Source organism: Cebidichthys violaceus, unplaced genomic scaffold (assembly GCF_023349555.1).
Source record: "Cebidichthys violaceus isolate CVI_PGR_0920_01 unplaced genomic scaffold, fCebVio1.0.p SCAF_14, whole genome shotgun sequence".
In the NCBI taxonomy this organism is placed as follows: Eukaryota; Metazoa; Chordata; class Actinopteri; order Perciformes; family Stichaeidae; genus Cebidichthys; species Cebidichthys violaceus.
Window position 1 is genome coordinate 13,205,486 of NW_027176307.1, and position 17,463 is coordinate 13,222,948.

The window sequence follows — 17,463 nt, forward strand, 5'->3', positions numbered from 1 at the left end:
TAAAGACAGTTCATAGAAAATAGAAAGCAACTCATGACTAAAAGTTTAATTGGTTAACACTTTAAATCACACCTCTATGTCTACGTAATTTCAATACAGCCATACAATACAAGTATACACGGTTATTTTGTGGTTAGAGAAAAATACAACCAAAGAGGGTATGGAGATGCAAACATACAGCTGTTTTTAAACTCCTCATACGTGTGAAACGGGTCAGAAAAAGGCCGGAGCCTTTTTTTTTTGCATCAGCGGTACGATCTCATAATGCACGAGGGAAGAACAAAAAAAAAAAAAAAAAAAAAGAAAATCACAATTTTACTAAACATAGCCTGAGACAAGTGTACAATATGCACGCTCGTGGGAAAATAAAAGCTATGTGAGAAAATAAAAATACTAATAGACGGCTGCTTCTCTGCTCGCTCTGGTAAAAATAAGTCTCTGATGTTTGTCCATGAGTTCCATCTTCTGGCAGCCGAGTGCCACTGGAGAAACGAGAGGGGGGGGGGGGGCTGTGTTGACCGGGGCTTTGGGGAGTAGTCACTGAGTTCCTCATCCGATGTGACCGCAGAAGAAAGGGGACGCAACAAAACTATCTGAATTTCAGTGTTTTTAAGTCTTTTAAATCTGATTTTTCCATATAAATCAATAAGTCTCAAGCTTTTCATTCCGGTCCTCAAAAGAGGTTTCAGGTGTGCCGCTGGGATGCTTTTTTTCTTTTCTTTTTTTGTGTGTGTGTGTTCCCTCTTCTCTTGTCGTCTTCGTGTCGTGACGCTGGTGGATGGGTTCTCATTGGTTATTTTTGGCTTTGGCGTGTGTGAGGATGTGAGACTTGAGGTTGGTCGACTGCGCGAACTTCTTATTGCAGCCGTCGAAAGGGCAGACGTAGGGCCGGTCTCCAGTGTGGATCCGCACGTGTGTGCGCAGGTTGAAGTCCAGAGAAAACCGTTTCCCGCAGCCTTCAAAGGTGCACTAGAAGAAACGAGAGGAGGGGGGGGGGGGGGGGTCATCCTTAATTAATCCATGGCTTAATTTGACTATTCGTTACACCTCCCACTAAACACTGATTGTCCAATCACAGCGGGCCTGTCAAGCTTTGGATTTCCTGAAGCGGTGTTGTGAGAATGAAGTTTGGAGTTTTTGTGTATTTTTTTTTTAATATTCCGAAAAACAAAGACACAAGAACGACTTAAGGAACGGGACTTGAACAGTGTTTAGCTGCTCTTATGTAAGCTGCAAGCGGTAGAACGTTAACTAACTCACTGTCTCGTGAAGCTGACGTTAGCTTCACTAGACAGCACAGCTGTAGACGTAAACTTCGTTAGTCACAGTTGGCGTTTCAGTCGACAAAATCGACGGTTCCTGGCTAACGGCGACGAGCTCGCTGACTCAGAACGATGCCGGTGAATGTGTGAACGACATCATTGTAAACTGAATGAGCGCAGGAACAGAACGTTTGACAGGCGCAGCAAGCGCTCAATGGAAAAAGACTCATCGACACGTCAAAACACACCAGCGGAAAACATACAAATGCGATTGAAATATGTCAGGGATTATATAACGTAACGGCCGATCACTACTAAAGATTGTTTTTGAAGTCCATCCCTCGCGAACGTCACGGAGCGGATACGCTTTCACTTTATTAAATGCATCGATCCACGCTGACTCCGTACTGCGTTTCTCGGAGGACCCCGTGTGCTCGGAGACGAGGCGGCGCTCGGCGGTCCGCTGACCCGTTGCTCTCGCCGCCGATATTAACGACTCCCATTCAAAAAGGTGGAGCTGAAAGAAAATGTGCATGCAGGCTGAAATACAACCTGTCGGGAGTAGAAGAGCTACGAGTAAGGAAGACTAAATACAGTAAACTAGTTCATGTGAAAACCTTTTTTTTTTAGTAGATTGCAGCAGGATTTATGTTTTGTTTGTTTGGTGTATTTACTGAGGCGGCTAACACAGATACTGGCATTGAAAAGATGCAGCTTTTTATATTATAGCATGACTTTTGAAAGCACATTTATCTGACTGCTTATGTTAAGTCTTGAAAAAGTTACCGCGTGCAGTAACATAGAAAGTTGAGGGACGCAACGACAATCGTTAAATGGTAATGAAGTGAAGACTCGTACCTCTGGAGCTCAGTGGGTGACAGGACTTATCATCCCATTCTCCTTCGCTTGAATTTGACTTAAAACTCTGATGGGCTTATGTGCTTATAAATGTAAAAATAGTAAGAGTGAGTCTGCAAGTGTGTGTGTGTGTGTGTGTGTGTGTGTGTGTGTGTGTGGGGTGTAAAGTTAGTCCAGATGCCAACCTGGAAGGGTTTCTCCCCCGTGTGAACGAGTTGGTGACGTTTGAGTTTGGAGCTCTCGACGAAGGCCTTGCCGCACTCGGCGCAGACGTGCACTCGAGGTCCATGGGTGTGGAGATGCTTCCTCATGGCCGAGTTATCCCTGAACATCTTTGTGCAGCCCTGGAGACAGAAGAAAGGAGTTGACACGCGGCACAGACAAAGCAGACAACGTCAGGTTGTATGCAGCAGATCTGTAAAGCGCTGCACTAAAAAGGGTTTTGCTTCCTTGTGTGTAAATGTGAAGTGGCCCCAGCATTTTGTTCAATTTCCTTTAATCCTGAGAAGAAGTGGAGCTGCCACTATTCTCCCCTCAAACTGCACTGTGATCAGCTCCCCACTCACACAGCGAATAATCCGTTACATTAGCAAAACATGTGGCGTTCAGATAAGGTTTGATTGCTCTTGTAAGCACATAGAAATCAATACACTTGAGTGCTTTCTTCTCTTTTTAAATAACCTTTACAGGAATGTTCAATTACCCAGAAAGCAACAATGTCAGACTATTAAGCCCATCAGGAACTATGAGCTCCGTTTTGTGGTGGGGCGGTTCACTTGTGGACGACGTCATTAGACTCACTTTATGAGGGCAGGCTATCGTCCGGGGAGCGTCGTCCTCTTTCACTTTCCTGGGCTTCATCCTGATTTAGGGAAAAATAAAAAATAAAAAAACAGACATGTTACAAAGTCAAGCCTTTCTACACCAGCGCCCGTGTTATCCTCTAGTCCGGTTTTAATGTCGATGCGTTCTAGTTAATCAGTAACCAGTATTAGTTAGAGGCTGCGACAGCGGAAACATCCTCACTTGACATTTCACCTCGAGAGGGAACATGTTTACAGAAAAAAGTGAAGACTCTGTGAAGGCAAATGATTTCACAATGATTACTATAAACATTCACTGGTCTCTCCACAAAGCCTGCTAACTATGCCGCTGACATTTTACAGGCTGCGTGATTAAATGACAACATGACTGGATGAATAATAAATAACGAAAAACAGATTTATTTATTTGTTTTGCTTCTGTGAACTACAGTGGGTGTCATTTTACACATCCAAAACACAACCTGACAATTTTGTGCAAGAGCACTACAGTTTTTTTTAGTTATGGTCTGTCTATATATATATATATATATATATATATATATATATATATATATATATATACACACACTTTCTTATGCTCTATTTCAGCCCATTACAGTGGTATAATCCTCCTTAATAAATACCATACACAGAGCTTGCTCAAAGCTTTTGGATTAACATGAATTAATATCCGCAGACGCACAAAAATACCTGCACATATTTTTCAAAAATCTCTGTTCTTTTCCCTTATTTTTATTTGTATTATTATTATTATTATATAGAATTATATTTTCGTTATATTCAATTGTTATCCTGCATTTAAACTGAACACATAGGCACACAGGCCACAGGCATGTTTATCTTATACTACATTTGACCTTTAGCATATTTATCCACAACAGGTGTGTTTATATTTGGGAGACCCCCCCCCCCCCCCCCCCCCACACACACACACACACACACTCACCTGGCAAACTCGGCCAGCTGTTTGGGGTCTGAGAGGTCGATCCCCGGGATACCACCAGGGGGCAGCTTCTTCCCCGTCATGTACTCCGAGTAGTCCGGAGGGGAGTTCTCCCCGACGATCTGCTCCTCCACCACCGACTCGTGGTCGATGTCTGTACGGTCATCTAGGAACACATTACAGAGACTGAACGGATAACACAGTGGTGCTTCCCTAAAAAACACGCCCGTGACATTCACTCCATACTGCACATCAGTTTGCAGGTTTTAACGTTGCAAATTATACTGTAAACATGTACACACACACGCACACACACACACACACACACACACACACACACACACACACACACACACACACACACACTTCATTTTATGCAAGCATAAAAACTAATGGCCTCCTCCAATTAAGACGTGTGTGTGAAATAAGCTGAACTACTAAATCCTACTTTATTCCACCCTGCAGAGCGCACTGAAAACACCCCCAAATAGCTGCTGTGTCCCTTTAAAAAAAACAATTAAGCAATACATCAACCAGACTTTCCACCTGGTTGTGATATTTAATGGGTATAACTTGTAGAATATCCCAAATCGATGTGCAAACATCACACTGCACACGCAGTACCACCACTTCTGCACAGAGGCAGTAGTTAGCCCGATGCAGAGGCGATGCTGTCTGGTGAACCACCACCAACAGCAACAACCAGAGCTAACTGCTAATCCCTCTACTGGCGATTAAAGTACTAGACTCACATTTCCACGCGTGTTAGACAGCCACACGTACACACATGACCATCTCGTTGCAGATGAGTAAACACGTGCGCCACAGTCGTTTTTGCGGCCTGCAGATATTCAAACCCCAGCTGTCTCGAGCTCTCTACTCCCCCCCCCACCCACCCACCCCCCTTTAGCACCGCCGCCATCTCTGCCTGGCCGCGACTATCGCCATTTTTTCGGGGGCCGCCGCCATACTTACTAGTCTAGGGGAATATGGCGGCGCCCAGCAACACTTAAAACATGGCCTCCCTTCAAAACAAAAACATTTCCATACGACACGGTGGTGTTTCGTGGAGAAAAAATGCAATATTTGTCGCTTTTCGCGGCGGTGCGCACGTAGCACTCCAGGAACTAGTCTGGTGCAGCAGGACAACGCCCCGGCAGCGAGGCCTCATGTAACGGCTATGAACGGACAGCATGACAGACAGACAGGCTAACGTTTACTCACCCGATGCCCACATCGTAACAGAGAACTCCCCCTCCAGTGTCTTTATTTGCACCTGCTTCTGTTCCCATTTTCTCCCGCCGGCCTCCGCGCCGCTTAAGTAGCTCTTTTTGCCCGCTTTCTTGCCCCCAGTGCCGCCGCCCCCCCGTCTCATCCGACCCACGGAGCTTTTCCCCGCCACGGTCACCAGAGTCTGTTCGATGTACTCGTCCTCCACCCCGGGAGCCGGTACCGGGATGAGGATCTGGTCCTCGAACCCGCTCCCGCCGTCCGTGTGCATGTCCGAGTCATCCCCACCGACCACCTCCTCTCGGGTCTGGACCAGGATCACCTCCTGGTGGTGGTGATGGTGGTGGTGGTGGTGGATCGAGTTGGGGTCGTCCGAGACCAGCGGCTGGAGCGCGATCATGGGCTGCCCGTCGTCGTCGTCGTCTTCATCATCGTCTTCGTCGTCTTCATCGTCGTCGTCGTCCCCACCAACCACCGTGGTCTCGATAGTCTCCACGGGTATCGTTTCCACCTCTATCTCGTGGAGCTCCACGATCTCGGCCGGCATCTCCGAGCCGTCTGTCTCGATGTACAGCGTATCACCGGATGCCATGTTAAAGTCCGCCAGCTTGCCTCTCTCATTCACGCCGTGTTGTGCTTCTTTTTTGGACCTCAAAAACACACTCACTCTCTCTCTCTCTCTCTCTCTCTCTCTCTCTCTCACACACACCCCCAGCTCTGCTCCTGCCTCTGTCTGTTCTCCCTCTTCCTCGATAACAACTCTCTTCGCTCCGTCCCACGCCAGTTCTCGTTCTCGTCGCCACTCTGCTCTCCAATACTGAAACATCGCGAGATGTTGGTGAACCCAGCGATAACTTGATGACACTGGTTTGTTGACATCACGTTTTGATGTATTTGTCCCATAAGCACTCATTTGAACATATTTCTTTTAATCCATATGTTTTAAGAGGTACATTACATAGTTATAGTCAATGCCGTGAACATCTGATCCAATTGTTGTATCGATGTTTTTAAAATTAGAGCTATAACTATCATTACGCTTCATTTGTTGTCTTGAATTATTTTTTCAAATATTCAAATTTTATCAATAAAATACCCAAAATAGCAAATGTTCATCACACGTGACCAGACCCCAAATCTATTTAATAAAAGCTGCTTATTCAACTTGAATGGGATGAAATTGGGAAAGCAAGCTTTGCATACCCAGCAAACTAAATACAGTGTTATGTGCGTAGGAGCTATTTATTTGATCTCAGTATTTAGTTATTTTATTCATAAGTAGTATTGTTTCATCATTCTAGATTTTTGCTTATTTGGGTTAGATGTTTTATATTTAGCTTTTTCTTTTGATAGTCATTCATTTAGTAATTAATTCTATTTTGTCGTTTAGTATACTTTTAGTATATGTTTAGTATAGTTTTTGGGTTTGTTCGTTTGTTCATGAATTGGGTAACACTGAGGCCACCTGCAGTTATATTTATGTGTCGGCAGGTACAGGACCAGCATGCACCGGGGTGGGCCGATGGTTTTTTGGGATGGGATTTTCTTTGTTCTTATGTTTTATTGCTTGTTTCGCTTTGTTAATTAAATGGCCACTACAGATTGATTGATAGTAGTCGTATTGGTTAATCTTAACCGCTTTTATTTAGATTTGTTTGATAGTCCAGCAATACTGGAAACCTGCTAAATGTTTTTTAAATAAAGAAAAAGAGTTCATGAAGATTTTCAACTTTTATTATCAGTTCTGTGACCTCAACTGACAAATTCTGCCATTGCTGCATCAGCTGAGTTTCTATTCAACTTACTAAATATTGTATGTACATGGAAAGCTGTGGAAATTGTAGCATTTAAACACTCCTTTGGTTGAATTTATGAATTGATGTTATAATGAATTAAATTGCATATCAAACACTTTCATGAACACCAAGTAAATATATAAATCTGTACATTAACTGATAATCAGGGTTGATCTTTTGAATCTATGTGTTCAGGAAACTTTAACAGCGTCCTAGATTGTGTGCAACACTTGCACAACACAATAAGGTTGCACAAAAAAAACTGCTCAGATGTTTCACACTTCTCTGTGCAGCACCAGCCTGAATCTATGGCATCTATTTAATAAGCACATGTTTTTGTGTTAAAAAAAACGGAGTCAGACAAAATCACCAGACAGGCATCGAAATAGCACCAGAACAAACACAAAAGGAACAAGACAGCCTCATTAATCCAAGACGTTGTTCACAGTTTTATTTGAATTCATTTTTAAAGTTAGTGCGTTTCTTTTCTTTTTTTTTTGTTGTCAACCAGGAAGCACTTTGTATTAAAAGGAGAGAATAAAATGAAAAATACTTCACCATATCCTTGCAGCCAATAAACATTTTATTAACAACATGATCACAAATACTCTGGTGTATTATTTATTTTCTTTTTTTTTTGTTTATAAGATTGCAATATCCAAAGAAGTTTATTCCACCCTCGGTTTCAGGTCGGAACCTGTACTTTTCTGCCGTGGCTCCACACATAGCTGTGTTGGCGAAAGGGATAAAAAACCTTTAAAAAAATGTTCCAGGTTAAATGATGAGAAATCTTTTTTTTGGGGGGGATGTGCTTGCAACTGTATCTAAAACAAAAACAAATAAAAACAACCAATATAAAATAAAAAAAAAGGCTGACATAAAATGATGTGCAATTATAATTATTGACATTATCATTACTATCATATTGTCATGATCATTTCCCCATTATTACCATTGTACTCACTACACTACTACTCATTTCAACATTACATTGACAATCATAACAATGATAGTAATAATAATGAAAATGATAGTAGTAATAATAATAGTAGTAATAATAATAATACAAAGTTTTAAACAAACCCCAAAAAATTAAACCATATGAATTTTATCCATTTTTCTTCAGGCAGAGGACAGAGGGGCGAAACGAGTGAACAAACGGAAACAGAAAATGTGAAGAAATGAGAGGAATCAGTGCGAGAGTGAGCCCCGTTCAAACAAACCCAATGTTACACAGACATGTCTCAGGTGTCACAGCAACGTTGCTGCGTTGCTTCAACACCACAGCTGAAGAGGATGAGTAGATGTCACAGTTTGGGCCTCCGTTCCTGACTTCTCTCCTCCTCCTCCTCCTCCTCCTCCTCCTCCTCCTCCTCCTCCTCCTCAGGGCCACAGCGGCTGCTGCAGGGGGCAATGGTTCAAAAAGGTGGTTCATGTCGGGGGAGTGGCTCTGAAAGATTATGTCGTGCTAATTCGACTGAGTTCATGTCTAATGGCTGTAGGCAAAAGAGAGAAAACATATAGGGACAACGTTAGGTTCACAATACCCTGTTAACAACCCTCAGAACACAACACTCTGCCTCCATTGTCCTCAGTGGGGGCCTGGAGTGACACGTTAAAAGGGCACTTCATCAACAGTTAAGTCATCACAAGCAAAACACATCCTGTGAAAACATTTGTATAACATCTTCTCTAGTTCTGGGGGGGGTATTTCCAAAGAGTGGTTTGGTATTGACCCTTCACTAAGCCCCGCCCCCCTGCTGCTACTCCATCCAGCTGTCAGAGCCTCATTACCATGGAGACCGCACTGCATTAACTGCACTCCTCTGAAGAAATATCCTCTAATTTTTTTGGGGGAAAAGAAAAAGCCCTTTCAGAGAGAAGCAGACAGAAGGCTCCACAATATGTGTTTAAATCACAAACGTGGGGTTTGACAGACAGACGGTCCAGTGAAAGACACTATCCAGCTGAATTATGCAGAGTGTAGGATCCAGGGTTTGTGAAGCTTGATCCACAAAAGAGAATAAAAAGTTAAGATATCTCAGCTTCTTCTGTGCTAAATCTTCTGATATAAATATAAATATGTTTACAGAGTACCCTTCATGAATATGTTTACAGAGTACCCTTCATAAATATGTTTCAGAGTACAGTTCATAAATATGTTTCAGAGTACCCTTCATAAATATGTTTACAGAGTACCCTTCATAAAGATGATTACAGAGTACCCTTCATAAATATGTTTACAGAGTACCCTTCATAAAGATGATTACAGAGTACCCTTCATAAATATGTTTACAGAGTACCCTTCATAAAGATGATTACAGAGTACCCTTCATAAATATGTTTACAGAGTACCCTTCATAAATATGTTTCAGAGTACCCTTCATAAATATGTTTACAGAGTACCCTTCATAAAGATGATTACAGAGTACCCTTCATAAATATGTTTACAGAGTACCCTTCATAAATATGTTTCAGAGTACCCTTCATAAATATGTTTACAGAGTACCCTTCATAAATATGTTTCAGAGTACCCTTCATAAATATGTTTCAGAGTACCCTTCATAAATATGTTTCAAAGTACCCTTCATAAATATGTTTCAGAGTACCCTTCATAAATATGTTTCAAAGTACCCTTCATAAATATGTTTCAGAGTACCCTTTATAAATATGTTTCAGAGTACCCTTCATAAATATGTTTCAGAGTACCCTTCATAAATATGTTTCAGAGTACCCTTCATAAATATGTTTACAGAGTACCCTTCATAAATATGTTTACAGAGTACCCTTCATAAATATGTTTCAGAGTACCCTTCATAAATATGTTTCAGAGTACCCTTCATAAATATGTTTCAGAGTACCCTTCATAAATATGTACAAATGATCCTCTCAATGATAAGGATTTATTCATCAGGTAAACAGAGCGTTGTAATGTATATCTAATATATGTGTTACAGTGTTTACACTATGAAATATACATTCAATTATCAGGATTAATTTGTCATGTATAATTATTTGTGTTACATATTCTGAACTATTAAAGAAAATAAGAATATTGACGTAAAACACAATCTACCCATGTTTTAATAAAATAGTGCTTGTGGTAGAATAGTGGTATTCTCTGACGTATTAAGTTTCCATGTTAAGGTCTCTGCGACTCTAGTGCAACCTAGTGGTCACAACTCTACATAACTACCAAACTATCCTCATCCAACTGGTCAGACTTCCAGATTAAATACTCATTAACGTCAATCAGAGGAGAGACGGTGTTCCTAACTGTTGAGTGATTAAGTGTTTCAAGAGAAAATGAAACATACCATCGATGATTTCATCCTTCACTTTGTGCAATTCACGAAACACCTCTTCCAAGATTTCCTAATGAAGCAAAGAGATCAATAAGTGTTCATCAACCCGTATGTTTATTTACTGAAGGAATCTTTGTACACAGGAAATGATTGAGAAGAATCTGAATTAACTTTTGGAAAACAAATGATTGTTGGACAGTTAAGTGTTTCCTTTACCTGTTTCATTCTATCGAGGTCTAACGAGTCTGCGTCGCTGCCACCCCCCGCGGGCCGTACCCTGCATGATAAAACAAATAAACAAAAATCACTGTTTGTCAGATTCCCTGCTGTTGTTCTTCCTCCCGGACACATCCAATGCTGCTTCCAGCTCTCACCTCGAAACCATTGACCTGTCTGCAGAGTTAGCTCGGTCCCACGGCTTCTTTGCACCGTCTAGACGACAGGAACAACCAGGATTAACTGATAGAATGTATTCTTCTCTGTTTGATTTTCTATTGCCGAAAACACATGCAGTATATATACAGTGTGTATATATATATATATATATATATATATATATATATATATATATATATATATAGCTACAGATGAGTCCTGTAAAACATATAAAAGCCTCTTTCTTCCACTTACATAAGAAGTGTTTCTCTGTTTCTTTTTCAATATGTTTGATTTCCTATGAGACTATAAGAGATACCACAAACCATGGGAAATACACAAAACATAGTGCTGAGTTTTCCCCCCACCTGTGGCATTCTGTCCACTCCGGGTGCTGGGTGACGGAGAATTTGGGTCGTCCTAAAGGAAGACACGGGGATCAATTCATGTATTACTACATATCGTCAGTACAACATCAGTTTGTTATGTTTTCATCACAATACATATAAAACATCAAAATAACAATGATCATTATCATGCTCATCTAATTACCCCCCCCCCCCCCCAGCCGACACTGCCTCAATTATCGTCCCAATTATCTTTGTAAATCACAGAGTGAACACCGGCTTCATGAATTGCAAACATCCCTGTTTTCTGTTCACTCACATTTTGGCTGTCCTCGGGCCTCTCTGAGGCTGCTTTCCTTCTGGGGAGAAAGAAGAATCCTCAAGTAAGAAGAGGCCATTTCATCCAATGTCAACAGTTTTGATAGAGCGTAATAATAATAATTATCACTTATGAATCCTGAACCACCCGTTGATTAAAGGCTGCGGTGGCCAATTACGTCTAATTTAGCTGCAGGATGTCGATGCCAAATTGCTTTTGTGGTTTTCTCAACCCATTGCTCTGACCTTCGCGCCAACAGAGCGTTCATCTCCTCCATCAGTCCTCCGCTTCCTCCACTTGAGCGGTTGGCATCGTTTTTGGCGCCTGAAGAGCTTTCGTCTTGGGGCTGGGGAAAGGAGAGGAGTGACGTTACTCTCTGGTGCGCACAAACAGTAAACAATTCGAGTGCGTCGGCCAGGGTTTGTTGGAGATGATCCGGTTGCATCGAGCCCGCCTGAGGTCACAAAGATAAGCTGGTGTCTCACTCTTTGAACGCGGCGCAGTTTGGCTCCGGCGATCATCGCGGCGAGGCCCGTCTGGGCGGGGGGTTCGTCCGCGTTACTCCCTCCGCCCATGGGAAGCGGAGGTGGGAGCGGAGGCGGGGGCGCCCCGGCTGAAGGTGGTGGAGGTCCCGGCGGTGGTGGAGGTGGAGGAGGGCCACCCATGTTCATTGGAGGAGGTATTACTGGGGGGGCCACGGAGAGCACAGCAGGGTGGCCCTGGAAAGGAGAACCTGGAGGAAAAGAGTGACATGTCAGTCTGTTTACAAAGGTATGTACCTGCACTTAAGAATGTATACTTTATGGTAAATGATACAAAGAATCTTATTATAGACACTTCAGTTGACGTGTGCTCTTTACGGAGAGACACTACAGGCACAAACATTGTTTGTTTTTGGGGATTTGGGGCTTTTTTGCTTCCATAAAATCCAAAATACACATTTAGATGTTTATTTTATTTGCCTCATTTGCATGTTTAAACATACAAATTCAGAAAAAAAGAATTGTCCTAATGTGATATCTATTATTTAAATGTTTCCAGATTCACCTGGGGAGGGGGGGGGGGGGTGTCTCCCCTTAATGTGAGTACCTGAGTTGGACGACCGTAGCTCCCGCTCCATGTGCGCCTGCATTTGCTGCTGCTGCTCCATCATCTGCCTGAAGACACAAGAAGGAAACACTGCCGGTCACTTAACATCACAAATGTCAAGTCGTATTCCTGATTCTGTCATTTTACTATCCTACAGGAACAGTGCAGCCAACTGCTGCCTTAAAGCTGCAGCGAGAAAACTTCATCAGGTCCAAATAAAAGTGACAAGTAACCTCAAAAGGCTTCACACACTGTAATTACTGCAGGGTCTGTTGTGCACAAGCTGTGACCAGCCAGCACTGAATATATCAAGGATGACGGTTTCACAAATACAATGTTACCGTTTCTTTTTCCCCACTTTATACAGATAGAGGAGAACAAATACCATCCTTCTTCTTAGGTCTGTATCAGTGGCTTTAAATCATTACTTTCTCTAGTTTTCTTTTGAGGCCACACAACACTGACACATTATCCTCATGTTCAGTTGATACGGCTAACATGGTTGCTTGTTCACACGTGGAGCAGAACACTCAGCAACATTAGCATTCATTTAGAGCAGGGGTATTAAATCAAAATTCACCGAGGTCCATTTCGAGAGAATTTCCTCACGCAAAGGTCCGGAACGTCACAATAATGTCTAACTTGCGCAATGATTTAGTTCCATATGTATTGAAGTAGCCGAACAGTTGTATTAACATCTGTATGTAGTCAACAGCTGACTGTCAAATCATATATAGAAAGTGCAATTAAATATTATCTCAACAATATTTATTGTCAGTTTTCAAATTGAACTGGATGAATTATAATTAATTACATCGTACAAAGTCATAGTAGTAAAATGCTAAATGGTAATCTTTTCTTCCAATCAGAGCAGTGAAACGTGTCACCCAAACAAAAAAGAATTAATAAAAAGACTTATTATTTGTCTTAATAACTATTATCCACCAAATAATTCCGTTTAAAACAGTTTTAAGGTCTTAAATCCATCAACTGACTAATTCCCAAACTCAGGTGCAGGTGAGATGTGGGTGTGGCTACAGTTACCATACAAACACGAGATGCAATATATATTAGCATTTGAATATGAATTTGCAAACATAGACGGCTTAACAATGTTAAAAGGATCATTTGTGGAGTTACTTGCAACGGCTTAAACTTTTGTTGCGACTTGTTGCATGTATGATTTAAAATATCTGCAATCTGCAAAGCAATAGACAAAATATATATTTTTCAGTTATTTCATTACTGCTAATGGGTCATAAATGTGTGGAGTTTTGTGAAAACTGTGCCATGGAAAACATGCAGGACTAGCAAATAGTGAATTCATAACATGAGACATTATCTGCCCTTGAGAACAGAATAGAATAGAACGCGGGATGTGACATGAATGTTCTCTGTCACCAATGAATTACAATGTTGACGAGTCATCTTGTGTATGAAGCCACAGGCTGCCGTCAGCAGAGGTAATAATGGTCGGCCGGTCTTCAGCGCTACCTGGGGGCAGCAAGTCTGCCTCAGAGCTCACTTCAGCCTTCCGGTGTGTCCCATGTAGGATGCTGTGGTAAGATACTCCTGTCGTGTAAACCAGTAGCATATCTTAAAGAGCGTATAGTACCACACTACCCTACTAGAGAGCTGCGCTCCCTAAATCCAGGGTTACTTGTGGTTCCTAAAAAGTAGGATGGGAGCCAGAGCCTTCAGTTATCAAGCTCCTCTTTTGTGGAACAAGCTTCCCGTTTCAGTCCGGGGGGGGGGGGGGGGCAGACTCACTCACCACAGTTAAGAGTGGGTTTAAGACTTTCCTTTTCCATAGTGCTTATAGTTAGGGCTGGCTCAGGTCTGCCTTGGACCAGCTCCTAGATAGGCTTAGACTACCGGGGGACTTCCAAGGATACACTGAGCTCCTCTCTCCTCTTCTTCATCTCCTTTCTCTCCTCGCAGGTTCCCGTGGATCCTGGTTACACCTTGACCCTGGTCTTGCCTCCTGCTTGCCTCCTTCTGTCATATGCATTGAATGTGTTGTAACTCTGGTATGCTGTTCATTCTGTACACATGACATCTATTGCACTTCTGTCCATCCTGGGAGAGGGATCCCTCCTCTGCTGCTCTCCCACAGGTCTCTCCCTCTTTTCTCCCCGTTAAAGGTTTTTTTGGGGGAGTTCTTCCTGTCTGTGAGGGTCCCGGGACAAAAAGATGTCTCATGTGTACAGATTTAAAGCCCTCTGAGGCAAATTTGTAATTTGTGATTTTGGGCTATACAAAAATAAATTGAATTGAATGAACTTTGGATTCAGAAATGGACTTTGACTGCTACCACTTTTCGTAATTTGGCTCAGGATGTTTGGTGAGAGTCATGCTTTTAGCTCTAGTGTAGTTCAACCTGAGGGAAATATCTGGCTCATTTGTGGCTAAATGCTAATGTGTATCCCACCAGCTTGTCACTAACTCTGTCTGTTTTTCGGTGCTGAGAAAGTAGCGTATATATCAAAGCTTTTTTTTTTTCCTGAAACAGCTGCTGGAAACAAAGTGGTGAGAAGAAATAAAAACATTAAAGATGAACATTGGATGCTAAAAAGCTACGTAGAACTGAGGGGAACTGCAGAGCCAGATGATAATTATCTGTAGGTTTGAGCGACCCCCTTCATGTCACACATGGTCATTTATTCCATTCTTAATATATTCATTGTGATTGGTGCAGCTTTAAAATCACGATGCAGAAAACACATTTGTCCAATAGTGTCTCCATGACTGCACTATTTTGTGTAAATTGCATCTAAATTGTGGCTGATGGGATGAATTTCTCTGTTGCTGTCATCCAAGCCCTCAGGAAGTCTTTAAGATTATTACATTTAAATTTTGTACTCGGAAGTCAAACTTCTTTTGCTTCATTCACCGAGCGACTTCCATTAGAATGAACGGGGCCCCGCCCCTAACGCTGTGTCTCCTTCTCTTTATACATCCACGCTGTCATCACAGTGAAGGCAGCTTTGATACGCGTAGCTTGCAGACTTAACATGACACTAAGTCATCCACTCAAGTGTTTCTGGCATCGCTTCACAGTTTCCCCTGCGGCGTGAAGCCAACGTCCTTCTCCTCGTCCGTCCAAACCCACATCGCTGTCTCTCCTTCATCTCCGTCCCATCAAACCTTCCCCATCTTTCCTCACAAATCTCTGTCTTTGATATGAAAAGCATATGTGTGTCACGACTCAGGAGAGAGGAAGAGAGAGAGAGAGAGAGAGAGAGAGAGAGATAAATAGAGAAAGAGAGAGAAATAGGAGACAGCTCATTGAGAGGAAGTGGAATTTTCCAGCTGTGCGTTGGAAGTGCAGAAGTGCTGAGCCAGCAGCCTTCTCGACGTGACAGCAACGCACGCAGTTCGGAGCGGAGCTGCTGAGCAACACTGCCCTGCTGCCGCTGGAGAGAGCTCAGTCAAATTAATTTGCGTCCCCTGACACACACACACACACACACACACACACACACACACACACACACACACACACACACACACACACACACAAACCCGAAAAAACGCACACGCGTAAGCACACAATCTCCCCTCACAATCACAGATGTAATCCTTTTGTGCCAGAGGTTCAGTTTAGCAGACATGGGATCAGAGGGAGCCGTAACTCCCCGTCATATTTGTACTCTTAAGCTCTGGTGTTTGGATGAACCAATAGGCAGAGACCTGGAATAGGTTTAAAAACAGCAACAAAGACCTAGTTGTGTCTCTGAGGGGGAGAGAAGAATCGTGGCCACGGTGGAGGAAATGCTGGCCGCTTAGTAAGCCATGGAAACTGCCTCAAGCACCATTTCCAATACTGCTCATCCATTATTTTTGGATTATTTAATCTGCCAGCATGATTCAGAAGAAAAAAACGTGTGTTTTAGCCCTATTTTGTATTTTTGTATTTTTTTTAAATCTCTCTGTTTCTCATGCGAGTTAGTCCTGGGACGCAGGCAGATAAGAGGGAATTAGAGAGGGATGAGAGAGAGTTGAAATAAAATTCATTGAAGGCAGCTGTCTGCATATTCTAGAGTTCATTCTCATTCGGTGAGACAGGTTGTCAGACACACGGGGGCGAAGCTCTCGACCATAATCTCAACCACTTTAGTGGTTTGGACTGAGTTCACCTAAAGTTCATCCACTGGTTTGGAGATAATTCAGCTAAATGTCCTGAACGAGTCATCTTACCGTCACTAAGACACAACGAGTGTCACCGGTAAACATTTTGGAAGCAGGCCGTGAACGTCACATCACAGGTGGGGAGCTCTAAATATAACTGAGAATCTTTTATCTTTGTCACTGAAGAGGAGTCTCAACCAGCTTCTTGTCATGAGCGATGGGGTCCTACATGAAAACACAATCTTCTGCCACAGCTTTGGTAACATCACATAAGAGACTTTATGTATTTGTGGGTTTTTTTGGTCTGTCCCTTCTGGGATACTGTAGAAACATGGCGGACTCCGTGAAGAGGACCCGCTCCGTATGTAGATATAAACGGCTCATTCTAAGCTAACGAAAACACAACAGTTCTTAATTTCAGCTGAATATAGACTAAAGAATACTTACTTATACATTTTATATTTTATTTCTGCCAATAGAGAGTGTTCCTTTAAGATTTGAAGCCACATTTTTAGGGGCTTTAAATATATTTAAATATTGTTCAACCGTTTCAGTAAATAAACTTTACCTCGCTCTCTGAACTTCCATCTCATCTGAAGTTGGTCCGTTCTGGACATGGCGCTGGACAGCTGGACCTAAAGATGCAAATGAAAGCAGTGAGAGAGAGAGAGAGAGAGAGAGAGAGAGAGAGAGAGAGAGAGAGAGAGAGAGAGAGAGAGAGAGAGAGAGAGAGAGAGAGAGATAAAGTGAAGTTGACCATAATAATCCATTACGAGCAGCATAATGTTAATTGAAATTAGTGCCAGTCAAAAGACAATTAACAACCAAATGACTTAAACAGCAGTTGATTATTATGTCCTCTTTCTCCCATAATGAGCAATGAAAAGCACATTAATCCCTCACTCTTGATAATTGGTTCATCCGCTTGTTCAGTCGGAGGCAAGCGGACAATAATGCAAAGTGTGTGTGTGCACATAAGAGAGA

At 42.4% G+C, this 17,463-nt stretch overlaps 2 protein-coding genes across 6 annotated transcripts in view; both read right to left on the minus strand.

The window, feature by feature from the left end:
- Positions 1-31: 31 nt before the first annotated feature.
- On the minus strand, positions 32-5,907 carry yy1b (YY1 transcription factor b). 2 transcript variants are annotated; one of them, XM_068708974.1, is made up of 5 exons: positions 5,112-5,907; positions 3,891-4,053; positions 2,922-2,982; positions 2,306-2,464; positions 32-969 (listed from the first exon to the last, which is right to left on the minus strand). In XM_068708974.1, the coding sequence occupies exons 1-5, from the start codon at positions 5,707-5,709 to the stop codon at positions 787-789; spliced, it is 1,164 nt and encodes a 387-aa protein (XP_068565075.1). In that variant the 5' UTR covers positions 5,710-5,907; the 3' UTR covers positions 32-786. The 2 variants fall into 2 exon arrangements, with proteins under 2 accessions (XP_068565075.1, XP_068565076.1); XM_068708975.1 differs by having other exon boundaries at positions 3,891-4,041; positions 5,112-5,905.
- Positions 5,908-8,295: 2,388 nt separating this feature from the next.
- evlb (Enah/Vasp-like b) overlaps positions 8,296-17,463 on the minus strand; it is a 45,919-nt gene continuing 36,751 nt past the window's right edge. For 3 of the 4 annotated variants that reach the window (XM_068708979.1, XM_068708978.1, XM_068708976.1), the window contains exons 4-13: positions 17,048-17,114; positions 12,349-12,416; positions 11,745-11,992; positions 11,505-11,605; positions 11,260-11,299; positions 10,962-11,013; positions 10,593-10,650; positions 10,435-10,495; positions 10,231-10,288; positions 8,296-8,409 (exon numbers count right to left, since the gene is read on the minus strand). In XM_068708979.1, coding sequence (XP_068565080.1) covers positions 8,372-8,409; positions 10,231-10,288; positions 10,435-10,495; positions 10,593-10,650; positions 10,962-11,013; positions 11,260-11,299; positions 11,505-11,605; positions 11,745-11,992; positions 12,349-12,416; positions 17,048-17,114 — 791 coding nt within the window. In that variant the 3' untranslated portion in view covers positions 8,296-8,371. The remainder of the gene's footprint in view (positions 8,410-10,230; positions 10,289-10,434; positions 10,496-10,592; positions 10,651-10,961; positions 11,014-11,259; positions 11,300-11,504; positions 11,606-11,744; positions 11,993-12,348; positions 12,417-17,047; positions 17,115-17,463) is intronic. The other variant, XM_068708977.1, reaches the window with a different exon arrangement.